This window comes from Mustela lutreola, chromosome 2, assembly GCF_030435805.1.
Source record: "Mustela lutreola isolate mMusLut2 chromosome 2, mMusLut2.pri, whole genome shotgun sequence".
In the NCBI taxonomy this organism is placed as follows: Eukaryota; Metazoa; Chordata; class Mammalia; order Carnivora; family Mustelidae; genus Mustela; species Mustela lutreola.
This window is the reverse complement of record NC_081291.1, coordinates 19192466-19214182: the sequence shown is the minus strand read 5'-3', so window position 1 is coordinate 19214182 and position 21717 is coordinate 19192466. Positions and strand designations below refer to the sequence as shown.

General features: G+C 43.7%; 2 protein-coding genes across 6 annotated transcripts in view; one reads left to right on the top strand and one right to left on the bottom strand.

The window, feature by feature from the left end:
* Positions 1–6: 6 nt before the first annotated feature.
* Positions 7–3373, bottom strand: TCTA (T cell leukemia translocation altered). 4 transcript variants are annotated; one of them, XM_059160902.1, is made up of 4 exons: positions 2903–3373; positions 2524–2626; positions 1338–1417; positions 7–903 (listed from the first exon to the last, which is right to left on the bottom strand). In XM_059160902.1, the coding sequence occupies exons 1-3, from the start codon at positions 3123–3125 to the stop codon at positions 1375–1377; spliced, it is 369 nt and encodes a 122-aa protein (XP_059016885.1). In that variant the 5' UTR covers positions 3126–3373; the 3' UTR covers positions 7–903; positions 1338–1374. The 4 variants fall into 4 exon arrangements, with proteins under 4 accessions (XP_059016885.1, XP_059016883.1, XP_059016886.1 ...); XM_059160900.1 differs by having other exon boundaries at positions 7–1417; XM_059160903.1 differs by having other exon boundaries at positions 7–1417; positions 2524–2602; positions 2903–3353.
* A 203-nt stretch (positions 3374–3576) lies between these two features.
* Positions 3577–21717, top strand: part of RHOA (ras homolog family member A) — a 57653-nt gene continuing 39512 nt past the window's right edge. Inside the window, exons 1-2 of one of the 2 annotated variants that reach the window (XM_059160898.1) lie at positions 3577–3733; positions 9111–9188. The gene's annotated coding sequence lies outside the window, so the exon portion shown is untranslated. The remainder of the gene's footprint in view (positions 3734–9110; positions 9189–21717) is intronic. The other variant, XM_059160899.1, reaches the window with a different exon arrangement.

The following is a 21717-nucleotide window of genomic DNA, read 5'->3' as shown; positions in this document are numbered from 1 at the left end:
AGCCAGTGCACTTCCATGTTTAATAAGCCACATCCTCAGTGAAACCGGGGGTGAAACGTGAGGCCCTGATTCTGTGAGGTGGTGTCAATGGGTAGGGCTGGGGCTGCAAAACAGTCATCCTAACCAGCCAGGAGGTAGCTCCCGAGTAGGTCCACGTATACCAGTTCAGTGTGGGCCTACGTCCAGTGCACCTCTGCTGCCAAAGTGGCCTAGCCAAAGGCTGCCAGATAGAAATGTGACCTCTAATAGAGAAAGCAGGCGGTGGGACACTGAGGTAGCTGGTGGCCCAGCAGAAGCAGGTTGGGAGTGTGGCCTTCAGGAAAGGAGGCAGTTCTAGCAATATGCTGCTTTTAGAAACTGCATTGTGCCACCCACACCTTTGGAAGCTCCCCTGGTCCACTGTGTAGGTGGCAGGCCTGTGGCTCTTTCCGGTTGAGGGTTCTTGGGGGCTGAGATGGTGCTTGTGGGGAGGAGCTGAGCCTGTGGCTTCTTAGAATGAAGCTGCTTTAACTCCAGGTCAAGATGGGAAGCGATGAAGCTGCGGGGCACAGTAGCACAGGATCACTCCTCCTTAACTGCTCAGTATCTCCCTGGGAGGGGGCAGGGTATGACCCCATGGGCACTTTAAGCAGTGGGGGGTGGAAGGTCACCCCTCGAGGCTCAGCCTCTTTCAGGCACCCAGCTTGCCAACAAGGACTGAGAGGACTATGAATAAGTTCATATCCAGGAAGAGACCATTTCCATAGCCTGACTCACACCTGGAAAGCTCTGGATGGGCCAGGGAGGTGCATGTTTGGTGCCTCCAAGTCCGGGCAGCGCCAGCTCCCCCTGCCTTCCACTGGAATGGCCAGCTAAGTAACAACAGAGGATAAGGCCATGTCTAGTCCAGAATTCCTTGGCTCCCTGCCAACAAAACAAAAACAAATTCAAGAAACCTAGAGCTTAGGGGAAAATGGGCTTCCCTTACAAATTCCAGAGATGGTCAACCTCAGGTTTCCTCTCAGGACGAATTTCTATGGGGTCACATCCCAGGGGGATGGGAAGGGACAAGAACAAGCCACAGCAGAAAATGGACTGCTGGCCTCCCCAACCCAGACGCTTCTCCTGAGCTGACTCCTGAGAGAGGAGGGAGGAGCATGCCTTCTCCTTAAGGCACCCAGATCAAGGTAGAGGCAAACTTGACTGGCCCAATGCCTGCGCCTGCTGGAAGCAAGGCCAAGGGCAGTGGAGGCCCAGGCCTGTAAGCACTGGGGTACTCCCTGCCCCCAAACCTGATCTCCCTGCCATTGTCTCTTGGGTCTGGGTAGCAGCAGAACCCAGTGTGGGAACCAGCAGACCCGGTGATGTCCCTGGAGATCCCTCTGCTGCCTTCCCTTATTCTCTGTGGGTTTTGAGAGGTTCATTTGCTGTTGTTTCCCTAAAAATGATGGAGAGAAGAGAGGAGTTATTCCACAGGCAGCCCAACAGTCCCTAATTGGCTCTTTCTAGCCCTTCAGTGGCTGAGGGGGGCTCAATAAGGCCACACTACAATCTAGACCACTCTACTGAGTTCCCATATCCCACACTGGTTCCCCTACCTTTCTCCTCTGACACGTTCTTCCTCCTAGTTCCTTGCCTTATCGTGGTGTTCCTGTCTTTCCCCAGTTGCCCAGGACCTGGGCAGTGGCAGGCCTCTTAACTAGACTCATGCCTTCTCTACTGGACCCCATTTATTGGCATTTATAAAGACAGATTTGATCAGGCCATAGCCTTGCTGAGTCCTTCAGTAGCTTCCCAAGATTTAGGATAGGGTTTCATGGTCCCTTCACGTCTGACTACAGTGTCCCAGCCTTGTCTAGTCTAACTGTATGACACACTTGTTCTTGCCCTGGCTTTTGTGCTATCCATTCTTGGTCTGGTACACTTAACCACTCCCCAGCCTTTGCCCTCAGCTTAGCTGTTTTGGAAGAAAACTCTGACTGGCCTCACGCCCTGCTCTTCTGCCCTTCCCGTTTATTTTTTATTATCTATTAATTTTTTTTGCTGCCCTCCCTTTTAAATCTCTGGCTCCCCCTGTAAACAAGGCCTGAGTTGTCCTTTTCTTTGGACCTAGTGTGGCTGCTGTCATATGGTAGAAGCTCAGAGATTAGTTGAATGAATGCTCTGATTAGTGATTTGATGTTTTACAGATGACAAGGCTGACCCTGATGAGGCCAGTCAGTGCAATAAGGATAATGCAATAAGGACAGAGGCTCCTATCTTCCTAATTGAGGGGCCTGCAGCAGAGTGGAACCCAACAGACTTGCCACTTCATCTCAGATCACTACCAGTCTCACAGGTTGCTGAACAGGCTACTGATGGGCTGTTCACAAACTGGTGTCACTCAAAGCCTGAGCTCTACTTGCAGGCCTTGGAGCTTGCTGTAAAAGCCACTAAACTGGTGGACTCCTGCTCTGAGAACTTCCTGCCCCTGTCCCTGTTCCCAGCACAGGTGTGTCCTCTGCCTGCCAAGCATGGGGTTGCCATGGGCACATATGTACTCACCACGAAGTGAAATGCGTGGAGCCATCAGGTGTGGATCCGTTCTGGCCGCCCAGACCTGGGGGCAGGAACACATCCAGAGCTGCAGCAGGCAGGGGGTGGGGATCTGAGCAGGTATCAGCCCAGGTGAGTTTAGAGGCCAGTGGTGTTGTCTGGTGGAGTCTCGTGGGGGCCCTAAAGGGACTAGGAGTATTGTCTGATGGCGGTTCAAGGGAACAGTTACAATGTGATGGGTGTACCGCGGTTTCTGGCATGGAATGGCATGTTGGCAATGGGTCAGGGTACAGCGTTAAGTTGTGATAAGGTTCTTAGGGGACCAGTGGTAGTCTAGGGGGTTCTGGGGAGCCCAATGGTAAGGTCCGGTGGGGGTGGGGAGCCTCACCTGGGCGGTGATACAGCCCTGTCACCGTGCTCCCGTAGAACCCCCACGCCAGCTGGATGCCCAGGAGACTTAACACCAACCACAGTAGCAGCAGCTTGAAGAGAGTCACGCGCATGTCCTGCGCCTCCCACTCCCGCAGGAACTCGCTGACCAGGGTGCCTAGCGCGCCCAGCACAGTGGTCGGGAGAGCCTGCAAAGACTCCCCAGACCAAGGCTCCGCCATGACTGGCCCATGCCCCACCCGGGGACTGTCATTGTAGTCCCCACTGCGCAGGCGTCTGGACTTCCGGGGCCAGGCCCATTAGTGCGCACGCGTAAAGCAGGCAAGGAGCGCCTACTTCGCTTGCGCGAAGAGTTGGCAGTTTGGGGAGGAGTACTAAAACCGCGCACGCGCACTAGCCCCACCCTGCTTGCTTAAAAGATGAGTGAGTCGGAGAGCATAAAATAGCAACCAGGTCTTTTATAGCCCCGGAGTTCCCGTGATGCCCCACGCGGCTGCAGTGATTGGTTGAGCGCCTTGCTTTTAGGGCGTGGACGCGCTCCTGAGCAATCGTGGCTGAGCTGTGAGTGCGCGCGCGTGCGCGAGGCCGCGACTGGGCCTGGCTCGAGCCCGCTGGCACGCGGGGGCGCGCACGTCGCTTCCCCGCCCTCCCGCCGCCGACCGCCCTCGCTCGCTCGCGCTCCCTGCTCCCCGCCCGCCGCCCGCCGTCCTCCGTCGGTTCTCTCGTTAGTGTGCTGCCGTCTCCTTAGCCACCCGCCCGTCTCCGAGCTTGCGACTCGCGGACAGGCGTCCTCGGCGCAGAGAGACCGGACTGCGAGTCGTCGCCTAAGGTAAGCGAGAGGGTTCTCTCCTGGCGCCGCGGCGCCCCGGGCCCGCCCGGCACTCTTCCGGCCGCCCGCCCGCCGCCCCGCCGAGGCCGCGCCCCACCTGCTGCTCTCAGCCGGCTGCCCCAGGGCCCCAGCCCTTGCCCCGGCCCGGGCCCCGCTCCCCAAAGCGGTGGCCCCGCCCGCGCAGTCCCCGGAAGCGCGCCCCGCGGCCTCCCGCGCCCCTTCCCCCGCCCGGCCAGGCCTGGTGGAGCCCTAGCCACCCGCCCGCGGTCCCCGGCTCTTCCTCTCTCAAGGCTGTGCCGGCCAGGGCGGGGGCTTCGAGCCGGGCCGGGAGACCGCGCCGTACTGCCGGCCCTGGCGAAGCGCGCGTGGCTGTCGGGAGTTGAAATGGGAAAGAAACTCTTTACAACTCCATCTTGGCTTTTTACATTGAATATGAGACATGGATCACCGTTTTATACAGGGTGAAGTCCAGTTATGTTTTGGGTAGATTTTCTTTTTAAATGAAGTATTCCCGGAGAGGTGTAAGTAAGGTAGTGTTGAGATCTTACGGGTTAGGATTCTGGGGTATTGAAAAGGGAATATTCCAGTTGAAAACATTTTTTTTTTCATGATTTAAACTATGCTACATCGAAATAGAGTATTAATTTGCAGTTTTGCTTAGTATTAAGTTAGTACCTTGATAGGAATCACCTAAACAGCTGTCCGTAGTTACCGATTGAACCCAGTTACAAGCCGTCTTTATTAAATAGCACTGTTTGCACTCAAATCGATTTGGTCAAAACAATGTTTAATAGTTTATGGTGGAAAATAGGCATTGTTTTTGGCCTCAGAGTTAGTTTCACTTGTGTTTTTTAGTGGTCCTGATTTAAAATTTTTACCAATATTGGTGACTTGTTTCCTTCTCTTTGTGTTTTTAAGTTTGTCTTTGAAGTAAATGTTTCTTGCAGGTGTGCAGTCAGATCATAGTGCTCTCTGCCAGATCTGAAGGGAAAAAATACTTGAAAATTTTTCTTAAAAATGTTATATGTGGTGAGAGTTTTTCATTTAGTGTCAGATACCGGAATGTGTAACGTTTATATACCGTTTCATGATTATCACTTTAGATATGGCTAAGTTGATGGAGATACTGGTATGAAATTGGGCACAAGTGACATTGTTTGGCCTGGAAGTACAAGACTAATTTCTCATTGTGAAGGATAACTTATTTATTTATTTTTTTTTTTTTTTTTTTTTTAAAGATTTTATTTATTTATCTGACAGAGAGAGAGAGGGAAAGCACAGCAGGAGAGGGAGAGGGAGAAGCAGGCTCCCTGCTGAGCAGAGAGCCCGATGCGGGGCTCGATCCCAGGACCCTGGGATCATGACCTGAGCTGAAGGCAGACGCTTAACCCACTGAGCCACCCAGGTGCCCCGAAGGATAACTTATTTAAAGATCTCTTTTGATAAATTGTCTGGAGACTAGTTCCATCTACTTTTGTAGAGCAGTGGTGGCTCTTGGGGACATAACAAAATAGAAGAAAACTTGCTTTAAGTCAGACTAGTCCTAGACTTATGGCTTCTGTCCTCATAAAAATTGGTACTGGAGGGGGCGCCTGGGTGGCTCAGTGGGTTAAGCCGCTGCCTTGGGCTCAGTTCATGATCTCAGAGTCCTGGGATCGAGTCCTGCATCGGGCTTTCTGCTCAGCAGAGAGCCTGCTTCCCTCTCTCTCTCTCTCTGGCTGCCTCTCTGTCTACTTGTGATTTCTCTCTGTCAAATTAAAAAAAGAAAAAAAAAATTGGTACTGGAGGAAAGAAAAGAATAAGAATCCACCAACTTTTTCATAGATCCAGAATTTTAGACCCAAAAGGAAATTTTCAAGCCTTATGTGGCGCAGCCCCATTTGCAGATGAGGAAGTTGAGTCCCAGAGACTTGGTAAATTACCTAAGATGGTTTGTCTAGTCAGGTGCAGGTCAGAACTATTTTCTCTTCAAGGGATTCTCTTTGTACTCTCAAACAGCTTGCTTAGAGTTAGGTAAAATTCAGGACTTAACTTCTAGTGTTTTCTTCTTTTATGTATTACTGATTTTATATTTGTTGAGTCTGAAAAATTCATTTTCTAAACAAATTTCAGTTCTTTATCTTCACAACATTCTCCTCCCTGAAACTGGTTGGTTCTGCAGCAGTTGATTGAAATACATAAATGAATATGTAGGGTCCTTGGTTGCCTAGTTGTAGCTTTAGGTATTTGGTTTTTTGTTTTAAGATTTGGTTATCCATTTGAGAGAGAGTGAGTGTGAGTGTGGGGAAGGGTTGAGGGAGAGAGAAGCCTAGCAGACTACTCCCTGAGCTTGGGGCCAGCTTGGGGCCTGATCCCAGGACCCCGAGATCATGATCCGAGCTGAAACCAAGGATCTGATGTGTAACTGACTGCACCAGCCAGGGACCCATGGGTGTTTGGGTCTTCTTGAGGGAACAACTTCTTCCAACGGGAGGCCCAGACTCCCCTGTTCCAAATCCAACTAATTAGGTCAGGTCAAGATGTTATCAATGTGACTGAGGGCTCTTTTGCCTGTTGATTTGAGGTGGGATGGAGAGAAACTGCACATATCAAGTAAATAGTTTCCTGTGCGTGTGGTGGTAGTTTGTTGGAGTGTTCTCATAGTCTGATTTTTATTAGGAGAGTGAAAACAGGTAGATCTTGAGGTGTTTCCTGTCCATGGAGTATAGTTCAGTTCAGGCAGTGACAGGAGGAGGAGTTGCTGCTTTGGGACTTCTTAGTTGTCTAGAGCTGAGAGATTTATGTTAACTCTGTCAGAAGAAAGACTGATACTTCAACTTCTAAAAAGAACTAATTTGGGCATGCTGAGCTTGTATGGACAGCACTTTGGGTTTAATTGCACTAGTGATAATGATAAATGGTACGTAATCACTGGATTTTAATCACATATATTTGTACTTGTGAAAGGTACCTAAAAGTTATTTTACCTTCACATACCACTCAGTTTATCCTTTATCTTTGGCCAGTGGAACTTAGTTGGCCTGCACCTACACCTTAATGTAACTAAATTTTAAACATGTGTTAATGTGTTTTACTATACTGTGCTCTTTGGGAATATGTTCACTGTTAAGTATTTATGAGATTAATAAATTAAAATTTCCAAGATAGTTTAAAGTTAGTAATTACTGTGAAATTCCTATTTCAAGTGTTTCTATTTCAAATGACTCATTTTTCATCTGTGGTGCTATAATACTAAGTGAAGGCCTTATATACTCATAATTATGGTTGTCGTGACAGAAAATCAGATAGGCATTGAGGCTGCTCATTCTGTTGGTGTTGGTCTGAATTTATTGGCGCTTCCTCCAGATGATCCTAGTTAACATTTTATAGTTAATAATAGTCAAAATATGAGATAAACTCTGTTATATTGCAGCCAGTTTATCCCAGATTGAGTTTTTTTTTCTTTAATGAAGAGGGAGGATAAAGGAAATATGTTTAAGCATATTTATAATAGTGTCTCACTATTCAAGTGAAGGGAAAGAGAACATAACTGAAATGTTTGGAGTGGAGTAAATGGAGAAGTGGAAGGTAAAATGAAATTAGAGAGGTGGGTAGGGACCATATCATGCAGGGCCTTTAGGATATGGGAAGTTCTTTGGGTTTGTTCTGAAAGGAGAAATCATTGTTTGTTTTTTTCTTTTCTTTTCTTTTGTTTTAAGATTTTATTTATTTGAGAGAGAGAGTACACAAGCAGGAGGAGTGGCAGGGAGAGGGAGAAGCAGGCTCCCCGCTGAGCAGAGAGCCTGGTTTGATGCAGGGCTTGATCCCAGGACCCTGGGATCATGACTTGAGCCAAGCCGAAGGCAGATATTTAACCAACTGAGCCACCCAGGCACCCCTCATTAGATGTTCGTTAGCCGAAGAATGATAGGATCTGATATTAAATAACTAGAATCACTCTCCAAGTGTAGGAGTAGATCTGAGTCCATGCTGACTTCAGAGAGTAAACTAATATATATATTTTTAAAATACTAATTTGTATTAGTATTGTGCAGAGAGAGCACAAGCAGGGGGGAGTATTAGGCAGAGCAGTCAAGGGGAGAAGCAGCCTCTCTCAGCTGAGCAAGGGGCATGATGTGGTGATCTGGGAACATGACCTAAGCCCAAAGGCAGACGCTTAACTGAGCCACCCAGGCGTCCCAGCACTAAACTAATATTGATCATTTCTGACAATATTAAAAAATTATTTTTCGGGGCGCCTGGGTGGCACAGTGGTTTGGGCTGCTGCCTTCGGCTCGGGTCATGATCTCACGGTCCTGGGATCGAACCCCGCGTCGGGCTTTCTGCTCCGCAGGAAGCCTGCTTCCCTCTCTCTCTCTCTCTCTCTCTGCCTGCCTCTTTGCCTACTTGTGATCTCTGTCTGTCAATTAAATAAATAAAATCTTTAAAAAAAAAAAAATTATTTTTCTTGACCTAATGACTTTACCCTAAGTTTTTGAAGCCATTGATTTTCTGACAGTTGTCTTTCAGCCTGTAATTTCTCTGTAATGCTTTATTAAGAAGAATGTGTAATAAGATAAAACAAGTTATTCAGGGGTGCCTGGGTGGCTCAGTGGGTTAAGCCTCTGACTTTGGTTCAGGTAATGATCTCAGGGTCCTGGGATCGAGCCCCGAATCAGGCTCTCTTCGGCAGGGAGCCTGCTTCCCCATCTCTGCCTGTCTCTCTGCCTACTTGTGATCTCTGTCAAATAAATAAATAAAATCTTAAAAAAAAAAAAGATAAAACAAATTATTCAAATGTTCATGGTAGTCTAGGAGGTAGGATTAGATGTATTCATTTTAAGATTCTTTTAACTTTGCTATGTGGTTGAAAATTATATGTTGGAAAATTAATTTACATAGGATTCATTTGCTTTTGATTTTTGCTTTGAAAAGGGCAGTATTATAATATTCACAAGATAATGTTGATTGTGAGTATTTTATTTTATTTTATTTTAATATTATTTATTTATTTGACAGAGATCACAAGTAGACAGAGAGGCAGGCAGAGAGAGAGAGAGGGAAGCAGGCTCTGCGCCGAGCAGAGAGCCCGATGTGGGACTCTATCCCAGGACCCTGAGATCATGACCTGAGCCGAAGGCAGTGGCTTAACCCACTGAGCCAGCCAGGCGCCCTGTGAGCATTTTATTAACTGAGGGAAGCTATTACTTGTACAAATGTGATTATTTGGTGGTATATCAATCAAAAATTAAATTCTACACTTTTTCTCTCTCTTGGATTCTAAGTTACTTCACAGAACTTTGGGCAAGCCTATTTACACCCTGTGGTTTTTTTTTTTTTTTTTTTTTCCCTTGTCAAATGAATAGACATAATTACTGATATTTTTATATTTTTATAGTGCCTTTCATCTGAGAAGTTCAAGGCACTTGTAGAACTTCTGCCGCACAGGCCGTGGGTCTTGCAGCACATTTGTAAGGTATGTAAATAGACACCTCTTCTTTTACTCCCTTTTTCCCATGGAAGACAGATTATTATATAAATGTTAAGTTCTAGGGAAATGTGGTTGAATTACTTCTAATGATTCTCTTCACCAGTCTCGAATTCTTTATCTTATTCCATACCTTTTCTCTCTGGTCTTATTTTTTTCTCTCTCCATACGGTACTCTTCTAACTTCCCTTTTTACTTCTAAGTGATCTTTCTTTCTTTCTTTTTTAAGATGGGGGGGGGGAGGGCATAGGGTGAGAGAAAATCCCAAGCAGGCTTCATGCCCAGCACAGAGCCCAACACGGGTTTTGATCCCACAACCCCAAGATGATGACCTGAGCTGAAACCAGGAGTCAAACCTCAACTAACTGAGCACCCAGGCACCCTCAGATATTTCTTTTTTTCTTATTTATTTATTAAAAGATTATTTTGTCAGGGAGGGGCGCCTGGGTGGCTCTGGGTTAAAGCCTCTGCCTTTGGCTTGGGTTGTGATCTCAGGGTCCTGGGATCGAGTCCCGCGTTGGGCTCTCTGCTCGGCGGGGAACCTGCTTCCTCCTCTCTCTCTCTCTCTGCCTACATGTGATCTGACAAATAAATAAAAATCTTAAAAAAAAAAAGATTATTTTGTCAGGGAGAGTGAGAGAGCACAAGCAGGGGGAGTGGCAGGCAGAGGGAGATGTAGGCTCCCCAGTGAGCAAGAAGCCCAATATGGGACTTGATCCCAGAGCCCTGGAATCATAACCTAAGCTGAAGGTAGATGCTTAACCTACTGAGCCACCCAGGCCTCCCAAGATATTTCTTTTTTAGATGAAGATACATTTCCTGAGGAGATGGACTCGTGTGTTATACACATACTCTTTTACTTCTGGGCCATTCCCATTTTACTCCTTCTGTTTTTCATTTTTAAGTTTTCATTTATTCTATAGTCTGGTTATCATACAGTTTATCCAGAGCTTGTGCTTCAGGTTTATCTAATAATAGCAATTAGCTAGCTAGAGAATGAAGGTTTAGAGGACAATCTTCCCTCTTAACAGGGGTCAGAGACATATTGGCTTAGTTGGGAGCAATGTTAACAGCTGGTATAAAAGCCCATCCAGGGGTTGTGTAGATATTTAAACTAATTACAATTAAAAGATTTTATTTGTCAGAGATAGAGAGAGAGAGAAGGGGGACAGCAGGTAGAGGAAGAAGCAGGCTCCCTGCTGAGCAAGGAGCCCAATGCAGAACTCCATCCTAGGACCCCGGGATCATGACTTGACCCGAAGACAGACACTTAACTACCTTAGCCACCCGGAAATCGAAGTATCTTAATTGATACCATGATAAATATCTTGGCCGAGTACTTTTTTTTTTTTTTAAGATTTTATTTATTTATTTGACAGACCAAGATCACAAGTAGGCAGAGAGGCAGGCAGAGAGAGAGGAGGAAGCAGGCTCCCTCCTGAGCAGAGAGCCTGATTCGAGGCTTGATCCCAGGACCCTGAGATCATGACCTGAGCTGAAGGCACCGGCTTAACCCACTGAGCCACCCAGGCGCCCCGGCCGAGTACTTTTTGATCAGCTTTCATTGTTCTCTTTGGGTCTGAGGGAACTCTATGTATGGAGAAGTGAGCTGTGAAGAGGATGAATATGTTTTGGTGAGATAGGCTACTGACCAGTGAAGGCATATAATAGTGGTTTTGGTTGGCTTTGAAATCCTCCTTGGCATGGTAAGAAGAATGGCCAAGTTAGGTTGTGGTTTTGTCATTCATTTGTTGAACAAGTAGTTCTTGAATAGCTATTATATGTATATGTCAGACACTGTCCTGGGACACATCTGAAGAAAACAAAGAGGGTTCTTGCTCTCTGGGTGTCTGACTGCCTCGGTTGGTAGATGCAACTCTTGATCTTGGGGTCATGAATTTAAGCCCCACTTTGGGCATAGAGCTTACTTAAGAAAATAAACGGTTTCACATTAAAAAAAAAAGTCCCAGTCCTCAAGAAGGTTTTTGTTTATTTGTTTTACGATATCTTTATTCCTAAAAATATGAACAGTTGGTTTGGAACTAAAAAGTCTATTGGTTTTGAATCTGACCTACTTTTCTCAATATCATTGGCAAGTAGAAAGCACATCAGGTGTTAGTAATCATAAAAATATTAATAGTCCTGCTTTTTGGATTACTGTTCTAGTAGGGAAGTCTGGTGATAGGTAAAGGTTGGGCTTACCTTTTTTAGGGAACAGCAAAACTTAACTGGCCGGAGCCTAAACAACAAGTGCGAAGAGTGGGAAGAAATAAACTTTTACTGATAGGCAGGGGCCAGATCTTGTAGGAATTGGGAATTTAGAGTTTATTCAGATTGTGTTGGAAAGCTATTAAAGGGTTTTTATGGGAATGGTAATAATGTCTGATTTTATATTTCTAGCTGATGTATAGAGAGTAGACTATAGGGTGGCAAAAATGGAAGGAGGGAGACCTATTGGAAGCTATTTATTTGAGAGAGAGTGCATTCTAGTGTGGAGAGGGAGAGAGAATCTCAAGCAGATTTTGTACTGAACTCAGTATGGGGGGAGGGGGGTGTCTGTCTCATGACCCTGAGATCATAACCTGAGTTGAAACCAAGAGTCAGATGCTTAACTGACTGTGCCACCCAAGCCACCCCTATCGGGAGCTTTTTAAATCCAGTGACAGGTTAGGAGCTTGGACAAGAATGGTAACAGTGGAAGTGAAGGGATTTACAATATATTGTAGAGGAGTGCTCATAGGCTTTGCTGATAAATTAGAAGATGTGGCTTCCTAATCTCTTGATCCATGACAAGATTAGCTCACCGCAGTTACTAGGCATAGGAAGACAACTAGCCCAGGACCCCTGGGTATGTACTCTATTGTTGTCCACAAGACTTGATTACTCCTTTAAGTACTTTGTGTAATCCATTAGAGTGGTTTGATTAATGGCCTCCCCTGTAAGGGGGAAGACTATGTTTCAAAGTTTTCTTAACTGTGTATTTCTACATCATTGTATTTATATAGTGAACATGTGCTTTCAGAGTGACAAGGATTTTATTGGTAGGAAGCAAAAAGTTAACATGAATTTCTTTCTTTTTTTTTTTTTTTTTTAAGATTTTATTTATTTATTTGACAGACAGAGATCACAAGTAGGCAGAGAGGCAGGCAGAGAGTGAGAGGAGGAAGCAGGCTCCCTGCTGAACAGAGAACCCGATGCGGGGCTCGATCCCAGGACCCTGAGATCATGACCTGAGCCGAAGGCAGAGGCTTAACCCACTGAGCCACCCAGGCGCCCCAACATGAATTTCTTTACTGCCACCTGACTGAATTAGGATAAACACAGCGTGTTTGGTGTTTGCATTTTCTTTTTGTGTGTTTAACTGTAGGAGTTAGTATGTTGGTACTTAGGTTGTAAGATTTTTGCCATCTTTTTTTTTTTTTTTTTTTTTTAAGAGTTTATTTATTTTTTTGACAGAGATCACAGGTAGGCAGAGAGGCAGGCAGGCAGAGGGAGGAGGAAGCAGGCTCCCCTGCTGAGCAGAGAGCCCGATGCGGGACTCGATCCCAGAACTCTGGGATCATGACCTGAGCCGAAGGCAGAGGCTTAACCCACTGAGCCACCCAGGTGCCCCTCCTAGCTACTTTAAAACACAGAGATTTAATTCTTTTACTTTAAAAATTTGTTTTGACTTTAAGCATATGGTTGAAAATTCTACTTTTGTTCTTTGTTTTTTGTCTCTTTTCCTCTGCTCCTCCCCCTGCTTGTGCTTTCCCTCTCTCTCTCTCAAATAGATAAATAAAATCCTTAAGTTTATAATAAAAGATGGGAGTAATTGGCTGGCTCAATTAGTAGAGCATGTGATTGATCTGGGGACTGTGAATTCAAGCCCCACATTATGTGTAGGGGTTGCATTAAAAAAAAGGCGGGGGGCACCTGGGTGGCTCCGTGGGTTAAGCCTCTGCCTTCGGCTCAGGTCATGGTCTCAGGGTCCTGGGATTGAGCCTTTTAACGGGCTCTCTGCTCAGCGGGAAGTCTGTTTCCCCCCTCTCTCTGCCTGTCTACTTGTGATCTCTCCTTCTCTATCAAATAAAATCTTTTTTTTTTTTTTTTTTTAAGATTTTATTTATTTATCAGAGAGAGAGGGGGGAGAAAGCGAGCACAGGCAGACAGAATGGCAGGCAGAGGCAGAGGGAGAAGCAGGCTCCCTGCCGAGCAAGGAGCCCGATGCGGGACTCGATCCCAGGACGCTGGGACCATGACCTGAGCCTAAGGCAGCTGCTTAACCAGCTGAGCCACCCAGGCGTCCCTCTATCAAATAAAATCTTAAAAAAAGTATATTCTTCCTACTCTAGAGCATAGTCCTCTCATTGTATTGCTTCCTTTGGGGCTTTAAGAGTATTTTCTTGGGGCACATATCTGGCTTAGTTGCAACATTCAATTCTTTTTTTTTTTTTTTTTTTTTAAGATTTTATTTATTTATTTGACAGAGAGAAAGATCACAAGTAGGCAGAGGGGTAGGCAGAGAGAGAGGGGGAAGCAGGCTCCCCGCTGAGCAGAGAGCCTGATGTGAGGCTTGATCCCAGGACCCTGAGATCATGACCTGAGCCGAAGGCAGAGGCTTAACCCACTGAGCCACCCAGGCGCCCCGGAACATTCAGTTCTTGATCCTGGGGTTGTGAGCTGGAGCCCCGTGTGTAGAGATTACTTTTTTTTTTTTTTAAGATTTTATTTATTTGAGAGGAAGGGGGGAGAGATTGGAGGGGTAGAGGGGCAGAGAGAGAAGCAGACTCACTGCAGACCCAAAAGCCCATCAAGCCCCAATGTGGGGCTTGATCCAAAGGCAGACACTTAACTGAGCCACCCAGGCACCCCAAGATTACTTTAACATTTTAAAAATATATATATTTTTTAAGATTTTATTTATTTATTTGCCAGAGAGACATGACAAGCAGGCAGAGAGGCAGGCAGAGAGAGAGGGAGAAGCAGACTCCCTGCTGAGCAGAGAGCCCGATGCGGGGCTCTATCCCAGGACCCTGAGATCATGACCTGAGCCGAAGGCAGAGGCTTAACCCACTGAGCCACCCAGGCGCCCCTTTAAAAATATTTTAATTAACTTATTTTGTTTAGATTTTATGTATTCGGGCTGCATGGGTGGCTCAGTCATTAAGCATCTGTCTTCGGCTCAGGTCCTAGGGTCCTGGGATCCAGTCCTGCATTGGGCTCCCTGCTCAGCGGAAGCCTGCTTCTCCCTCTGCCATTCCCCCTGCTTGAGTTCCCTCTCTCACTGTGTCTCTCTCTGTCAAATAAATTAGTAAAAATAAAATCTTAAAAAAGATTTTATTTAAGAGAGAGAATATTTGTGGGAGAGAGCACACAAGCAAGTGGGAGAGGAAGAAGGAGGCTCCCTGCTGAGCTAAGAGCTGGACTTGGGTGTTGATCCCAGGATGCTGGTACCATGACCTGAACTGAAGGCAGGCACTTAACCAACTGATCACCCAGGCTACCCCTAGAAAAACTTTTTAAAATATATTATTTTGGAGCAAGGAAGTTGATGAAGCATGTACATGAAATAGTACAAAAGGAGTGGGCATGAAAAATAAGCCTTTCTCCCATTTCAGCCTCCCTAAATCCTTTAGAGAGAACCTTCTGTTTCTTGTGCGTCCTTCTAGAGATACTGTGTCTGTATCTATGTTACATATTTTTCCTTTTTTTAGGTGCACACTATTTCACATCACAGCGATAGAGATCTTATTCTTTCTCCTTAACAGTAGGTCTGGGTGATTATATGGCAAGATACTTAGTAGGATACACTGTGGAAAATAGTTTGGCAGTTCCTCGTATAGTTTGTTTGTTTTAAGATTTTCTTTGTCAGAGAGAGAGGGAGGGAGAGCACACACGCAGGGGGAGTAGCAGGCAGAGGGAGAAGCAGACTCCCCACTGAGTAAGGAGTCCGATGCAGGGCTCAATCCAGGATCCTGGGATCATGACCTGAGCTTGAAGGCACATGCTTAGTGACTGAGCCACCCAGGTGTCCCTGGCAATTCCTCATACGGTTATATAAAGAGTTAACATACAACCCAGTAATTCCATTCCTAGATCTATATCCAAAGGATTTGAAAACATGTACTCAGACATGAGTTGTACATAAATGTTCATAGCATCACTATTCATATAGCCAAAAGATGGAAACAATCCAAATGTCCACCAGCAGATGAGTGGATAAATAAATGTGGTTATGTACAGAGAATAGAATGTATCAGCTGTTTAAAAAGATAAAGTACTAATACCTGCCAGAAAATGGATGAACCTTTAAAGTATTGTGCTAGGGGTGCCTAGGTAGCTCAGGAGGTTAAGTATCTGCCTTAGGCTCAGGTCATGATCCCAGGGTCTGGGATCAAGCCCCACACCAGGTCAGCGGGGGGCCTGCTCCATCTCTCCCTGCCTGCTGCTTCCCCTGCTTGTGCTTTCTCTCTGGCAAATAAATAAGTAAAAGCTTTTAAAAAAAATGCTAAATGAAAGAAGCCAAACACAGAAGGTCATATGTTAAAAGATTTCATTTATATGAAATATCTAGAATAGCAAATCTATAGAGACACAAAGCAATTTAGTGGTTGCCAGGTGTTAGGAGAGGGGAACTGGAGATGGGTTGCTTAATAGGTTACAGCTTTCTTTTGTGGTAATTCAAATGTTTTGGAACTGCATAGACTTGGTTGTTGTACAACATTGTCAGTGTGCTAAGTATCACTGAACTGTTCACTTTAAAAAGGTGAACTTTATATTGTGTATATTTCACCTCAATTTTAAAAAAGAAAAAAAGTTTTAAATAGATGTAAGCCTCACCCTGAAGAGTTTTCAACTGCTAATCGTATAGAGATAGAGGAATAGAGATGTTTGTGGCAGAATGCAGGGTGTGTATTGTCATTGCTGAAACACCTAGGCAGCTGGACTACCTCTTGGTTTATTCTTCTCTGTATGGCAGGTCTCCAGACAGGCATTGTCTTGTAGGCAATGTGAGTGGAGGATTAGGCTGCACGACGTCAAATCCTGATTCTGCCCATTCATTTAAGGTTAACCCTGGAATATATACATTTTGAGGTGAATGGTAAGATGTGTTATTTAGGAAGCCAGATGTGTTATTTCCTCCAGCCCCAAAGAAGAATTTAAATCTGGTGTTGTTCTCATTTGGCCATGTATTACAGGCTTTGTGGGGTTTTCCTCTGCCTTTATGTGCCTTAGGCCTGGTGCTCTTCATCTCTAAAGGCCTTTGAACTGACATCAACCCTTGACAACTGCTTGATCAAGGTGACAAAACAGCGACAGTACCAGGCTCAAGGGCATTATGAAATGGACAGATGGTTTGAGTCTTTTTGCCAGAAGTCTCCTGTGTTGTCTGCAGATTAAATAAATGGCTTTATGTTTTCAATTTAATTTCCCAGTGTTTAATGGTGTGGGTAAACCTGAAGTTGATAGGACAGGTTTCTACTCAGCACTGTGAAACAGTTCCAGTGTAGTGATTTTCTCTGACTTAATGAAGTGGTATGTATTCTGTTTATTTTAGATGTGCTTTTTTTTTTTTTCAAGATTTTATTTATTTATTTGACAGAGATCATAAGTATGCAAAGAGGCAGAGAGAGAGAAGGGTAAGCAGGCTCCCCGCTGAGGAGAGAGCCCGATGTGGGGCTTGATCCCAGGACCCCGGGATCATGACCTGAGCTGAAGGCAGAGGCTTTAACCCACTGAGCCACCCAGGCGCCCCTTAGATGTGTATTTTAACAAAGGATGAAAACAGTAAAATGTAAGGTATTGGAGAAGGGAGCGCCTGTGAAAATCTGCATTTAAAATCAGGTTTATTGTTTGAACAAAAATTAGATTTCTAATTTGGTTGTTACTTTTAGGGCTGTCTGGAGAAGAGTCTGTGTTTTGACCTTTATTTTCACTTTCATAATTCTAATAGCTTTGCTTCCAGAGAATGCATTGTAGGACATCTTTTAAGCTTTAATGGGATTCATGTGTGTTTAGGTACAGTATAGGCCTTGTGGGAAAGTTGAGATCTTAAACCACTGAAATTGTATCATTGTGTTCTAAATAACTGAAGCTTGCTTTCTTAAGCTTTAAATTTCATTTTATTTCTGGTTTTTTTCCCCTTCTTGCAGTATCTGGGACTTAAGCTTTGCTGTGTAATAATTGAGGTCTTTCCTTCTAAGGGAAAGAGTTTTTGAGTTCTGTCCTTGGAGTGTGTTGGCCAGATTGGCACTTCTTTCGCTCCCCATTTTATACTTCTGAGTCTGATTTACAGGGTTTTCTGTCTCCTATGTCCTGTCATAGGCTGCACCTCTTTCTCACCCAAGCATGCGTTTTTCTAACTGCTGTGAATTCAGCTACTGGCCAATTAGACTTATTTATTAAGAGTTATTTATAAAATAAGAGCAGTTGAGTTCATAGGGAGGACCTGAGTTTTAACACTCCTGTTACAGATAACTTAAATTTCTGATTTATGTGAGGGTTTTCTTTAATTCTCTGAGGGCAAATTCTTGAACTGCTAATACAAGTGTCCTAGGAGATAACCTTACCACTAGTGTACACAGCTGATGTTGTAACTGTTTTTTGTTTTGTTTTTACTGTTTTCTTTTTTAAAATCTCTATTCAGCAAATTGGTTTTATAAAGCTTCTTTGCTCCTGGAAATGTATTTTTTCAATTTTTTATTTGAACACATAACCACTGTGTGCTTACATCTGTGCTTATCTGACAGTGGTGAACAAGACAGATACGATTCTTATATTAATAGTTTGGGAGGAATAAACTTTGGAGGTATGTGATGAGGCAGAGAGAAATGTTTGGTGCTGGGGGAGTATCCGAGGGGCCTGATGTAAGTTGGGAGCTCAGGGAATCTCCTGAGAGCTAGTGACTTAGCCTAAAGTATGAGTTATCTTAGTGGGGGAAGGGTAGGTGGGGTGCATTCAGGGCAAAGGAGAGAAGGAAGAAATCATGGCTTAATAGCTTGAGTTATAAGATATATTGTTTTGGCTAAGAGTGGTTATATTCTTTGGGTCTTATAATTTCATAAAACAGTGTCTTGGGATTTACAGATTTTCTTACTGCAATATGACATTTTGTGTCCAGGTTTCACCCAAAGTGTTTTTTGCATAGTTTGCATTGACACTACACCCTCTTGCGGAAACTGACATTGACAAAACCTGGGATTGGGAGGACGCTTTTTTTTAAAAAATATTTTATTTATTTATTTGACAGAGATCACAAGTAGGCAGAGAGGCAGGCAGAAAGAGGAAGGGAAGCACTCCCTGCTGAGCAGAGAGCCCAGTGCGATGCATGCGGGGCTCCATTCCAGTACCCTGGGATCATGACCTGAGCCGAAGGCAGAGACTTTAACCCATTGAGCCTCCCAGGTGCCCTGTAGGATCATAATTCTTCTATGTGAAGTTCACAGGATTAAGTTTAAGACTGTACAACTTTTGCATTTGTAATAGTCATTAACAGTAACAGTACTGATTCATATGGACTTATTTAGAGAGAGAAATAAAACATACTAGTTTTTCTTACACACGGTTTCTGTTACCTGTATTCAACTGTGGTCTGGAAGTACTGATCCTCTTTCTGACATCTCTCAGAAAGTCAGTGGTAGCCTAATCCTGCATCACAGTGCCTACATCATTGACATCACTTCATCTCGTCACATAGGCACTTTATCATCTCACATCATCACACAAAGGGTGAGTGCAATATGATATTATGAGGGGGTGGGGAAAGACTACAGTCACATAACTTATTACAGTATATTATAATTATTCTATTTTAGTTATTTAGTCTCTTACTGTGCGTAATTTATAAATTAAATTTTATCATAGGTATGTATATATGGGAAAAGCATAGTATATAGAGTTTGGTACCATCTGTGGTTTCAGGCATCCACTGGGGGTCTTGGAATTTATCCTTTGCAGAGAAGGGGTTACCACAGGATATAAAATTTCAAACTGGATTATATAATTGAGGCATATGGATGTTAAAAATGTAAGTTTTATGAATTTAACTTCTCATCTGTTGTGTCCACTGTTTAACGAGTACAGTAAAAAAAAAAATTATGTTATGTTCAAAGCTGTGCTGTATTAAGTGTTTTTATTTCTTGGGTCGTTGAGAAATGGTAGAAAGCTTGCTGTAATCATCACTGCTTCTTTTGCATAATTAGTTCCTTTGAAGAATTATGAGGTAAAATTATAATTATCTTAAGTATGCTAAATTAATCATTTTAAAGCTGTTATTATTTTATCTGCATTGAAATTTATTCATTATCTTCCCAAAATATTGTAAAGATCTTGATCCAGCAGAAGCATAGTTACACAGTTGAATTATTTCTACTTCTGTTTCTTGGCTGGAGAACTGTTTTGTGCCTGCCTATAATGAATGTTTGGCTAATAAACATATAATACATGCATTGTAACCTAGTGCACCATCTGAAGCATCTTTGGTGGTTTCTTATCTGCCAAAAATAAGCTAAAAATTACGCACAGAGGCAGATTTACTGTGAGTCTAATTAAGTATTAGAAAATGTGTAGTCCCTGAACAAGTTACTGAAATTATTCAGCTAATTTAGGTTTTAGAAGTCAAATTACCGTCAGCCCTGAAGTTTGGTTTAAATGAACATCACACCCAGTCTCCAATTTACCTAATTTAAAGCCTTTTTTTTTTTTTTTTTTTTTTTAAACAATTTCCTAAGAGAAAAAGCAGGAGGGGTCCAGTCCATTTCTCTGAGGTAACAGCATGTTTCAAGGAAAATCAGACTTGAGGGCATTAGAAAAGGTGCTTTAAAAGTGAGAAGAAGGTGATTGTGTGTGTATGTTTAAAACAAATTGGCATTGGGGTAAGGAATTTTTTTTTTTTTTTTAAAGATTTTATTTGCCAGAGAGAGAGAATGAGCACACCAGCAGAAGAGAGGGTCAGAGGGAGAGGGACCCTGGGATCCTGACCTGAACCAAAGGCAGACGCTTAACTGACTGAGCCACTCAGGCACCTCAAGGATTTTTTTTTAAGTTTATATTTATTTATATGAGAGAGCATGCTCAGTGCACAACCAAAGGGGAAGAGCAGAAGGCGAAGGAGAAGCGGATTCCTCTCGGAGCAGGGGGCCTGACATGGGGCTCCATCCCAGGACCCTGGGATCATGACCTGAGCCGAAGGCAGACGCTTAAGTGACTGAGCCACCCAGGCTTGCTAGGTTAAGGATTTCCATAGCCGCCTTTTGGAAAGTTATGAAAACCACAAACTCATTTGATGGCGAAACCTGAACTGATGAGAGGTTGTATCAGTAGGAAAGAAGAGGGTGGAATAAGGTATGGATGTGATACACGTACTTTGGGAAAACTAATTAAAGTTGACTTTTGAACAAATGGGAGTGCAGCTGAAGATCCAAGTATAACTTGACTCCCTGAAAATGAAACTAGTAGCCTACATTGATTGGAAGCCTTAGTGATAGCATAAACAGTCAATTAAGACATATTGAGTATGTTAATACAGTATTATATATTGTATTCTTAGAGTAAAGTAAGCTAGAGAATAAAAGGATGCTAAAAAAATCATGAGGAAGAGGAAATAATACTCTAATGTAAATTTAGTACTCTAATGTAAATCTGCATGTAAGTAGAACAGTGCAGTTCAAACTCATGTTGTTCATGGGTTAACTATATTTGCTAGGTAGAAAAATTTAGGAAATTTTAGGAAGAACAACATTCTTTTCAGGTCAGGCCATAATAGTACAAGCTGCTCTTCACGTTCTGGACAGTTGGAATTTGGAGGAATTTGCCATTTATCCAAAATAAGACCTAAATAATAATGAGAAACATTTGTTGAACACTGACCTATTTTCAGTAGGTAGTCTGTTTTTGTCTGATTTAATCTTCATATGAACCCTTTTTAGAAGATTTTATTCTCCACTTGACACATAAGGAAACTCGTTGTAATGGGACACAAAGCTAATAAGTGATAGAGCCTGGATTAACTCTTAGGTAGTATAGCTTCTTTACCACTACTGTTAACTGGCTATTATCCAATAACTGTTGCTGTCTATAACTGAAATTAATTTCTAGAAGAATCTTTTCGTATGGCTTGTCTGGGACCTGTCCATATAATGAATATTTCTTTTTCTTTTCTTTCTTCTTCTTTTTTTTTTTTTTTTTTTTTTTGTAATGAGTATTTCTGATTTTACTGAGTGGTGCATTTGGTAGATGCTGTATGTTCACTCAGATTTTGAAACCCAAATACACTTTTTGGTCAAGTAAGGTTTTTGGTAGTGTTTTGGGTGGGGTAAGAATCATCTGGAACTCTTTGAGAACATGTGTCGGGTGGCCCCTCCTAGAATGTGTGGTTGAGGTAGGGATTGGAGTGCATGTGATGATCACATCTTCCTCTAGCTATAGAGAATAGTCAAGCTTATTCATTTACAAGTTAAGATACAGTGATTGTAATGCAGAGTTTTGAGGCCTTTTCTCTGCTTCTTGGAGACCCGTCCTAGAATACAAGAAAGGA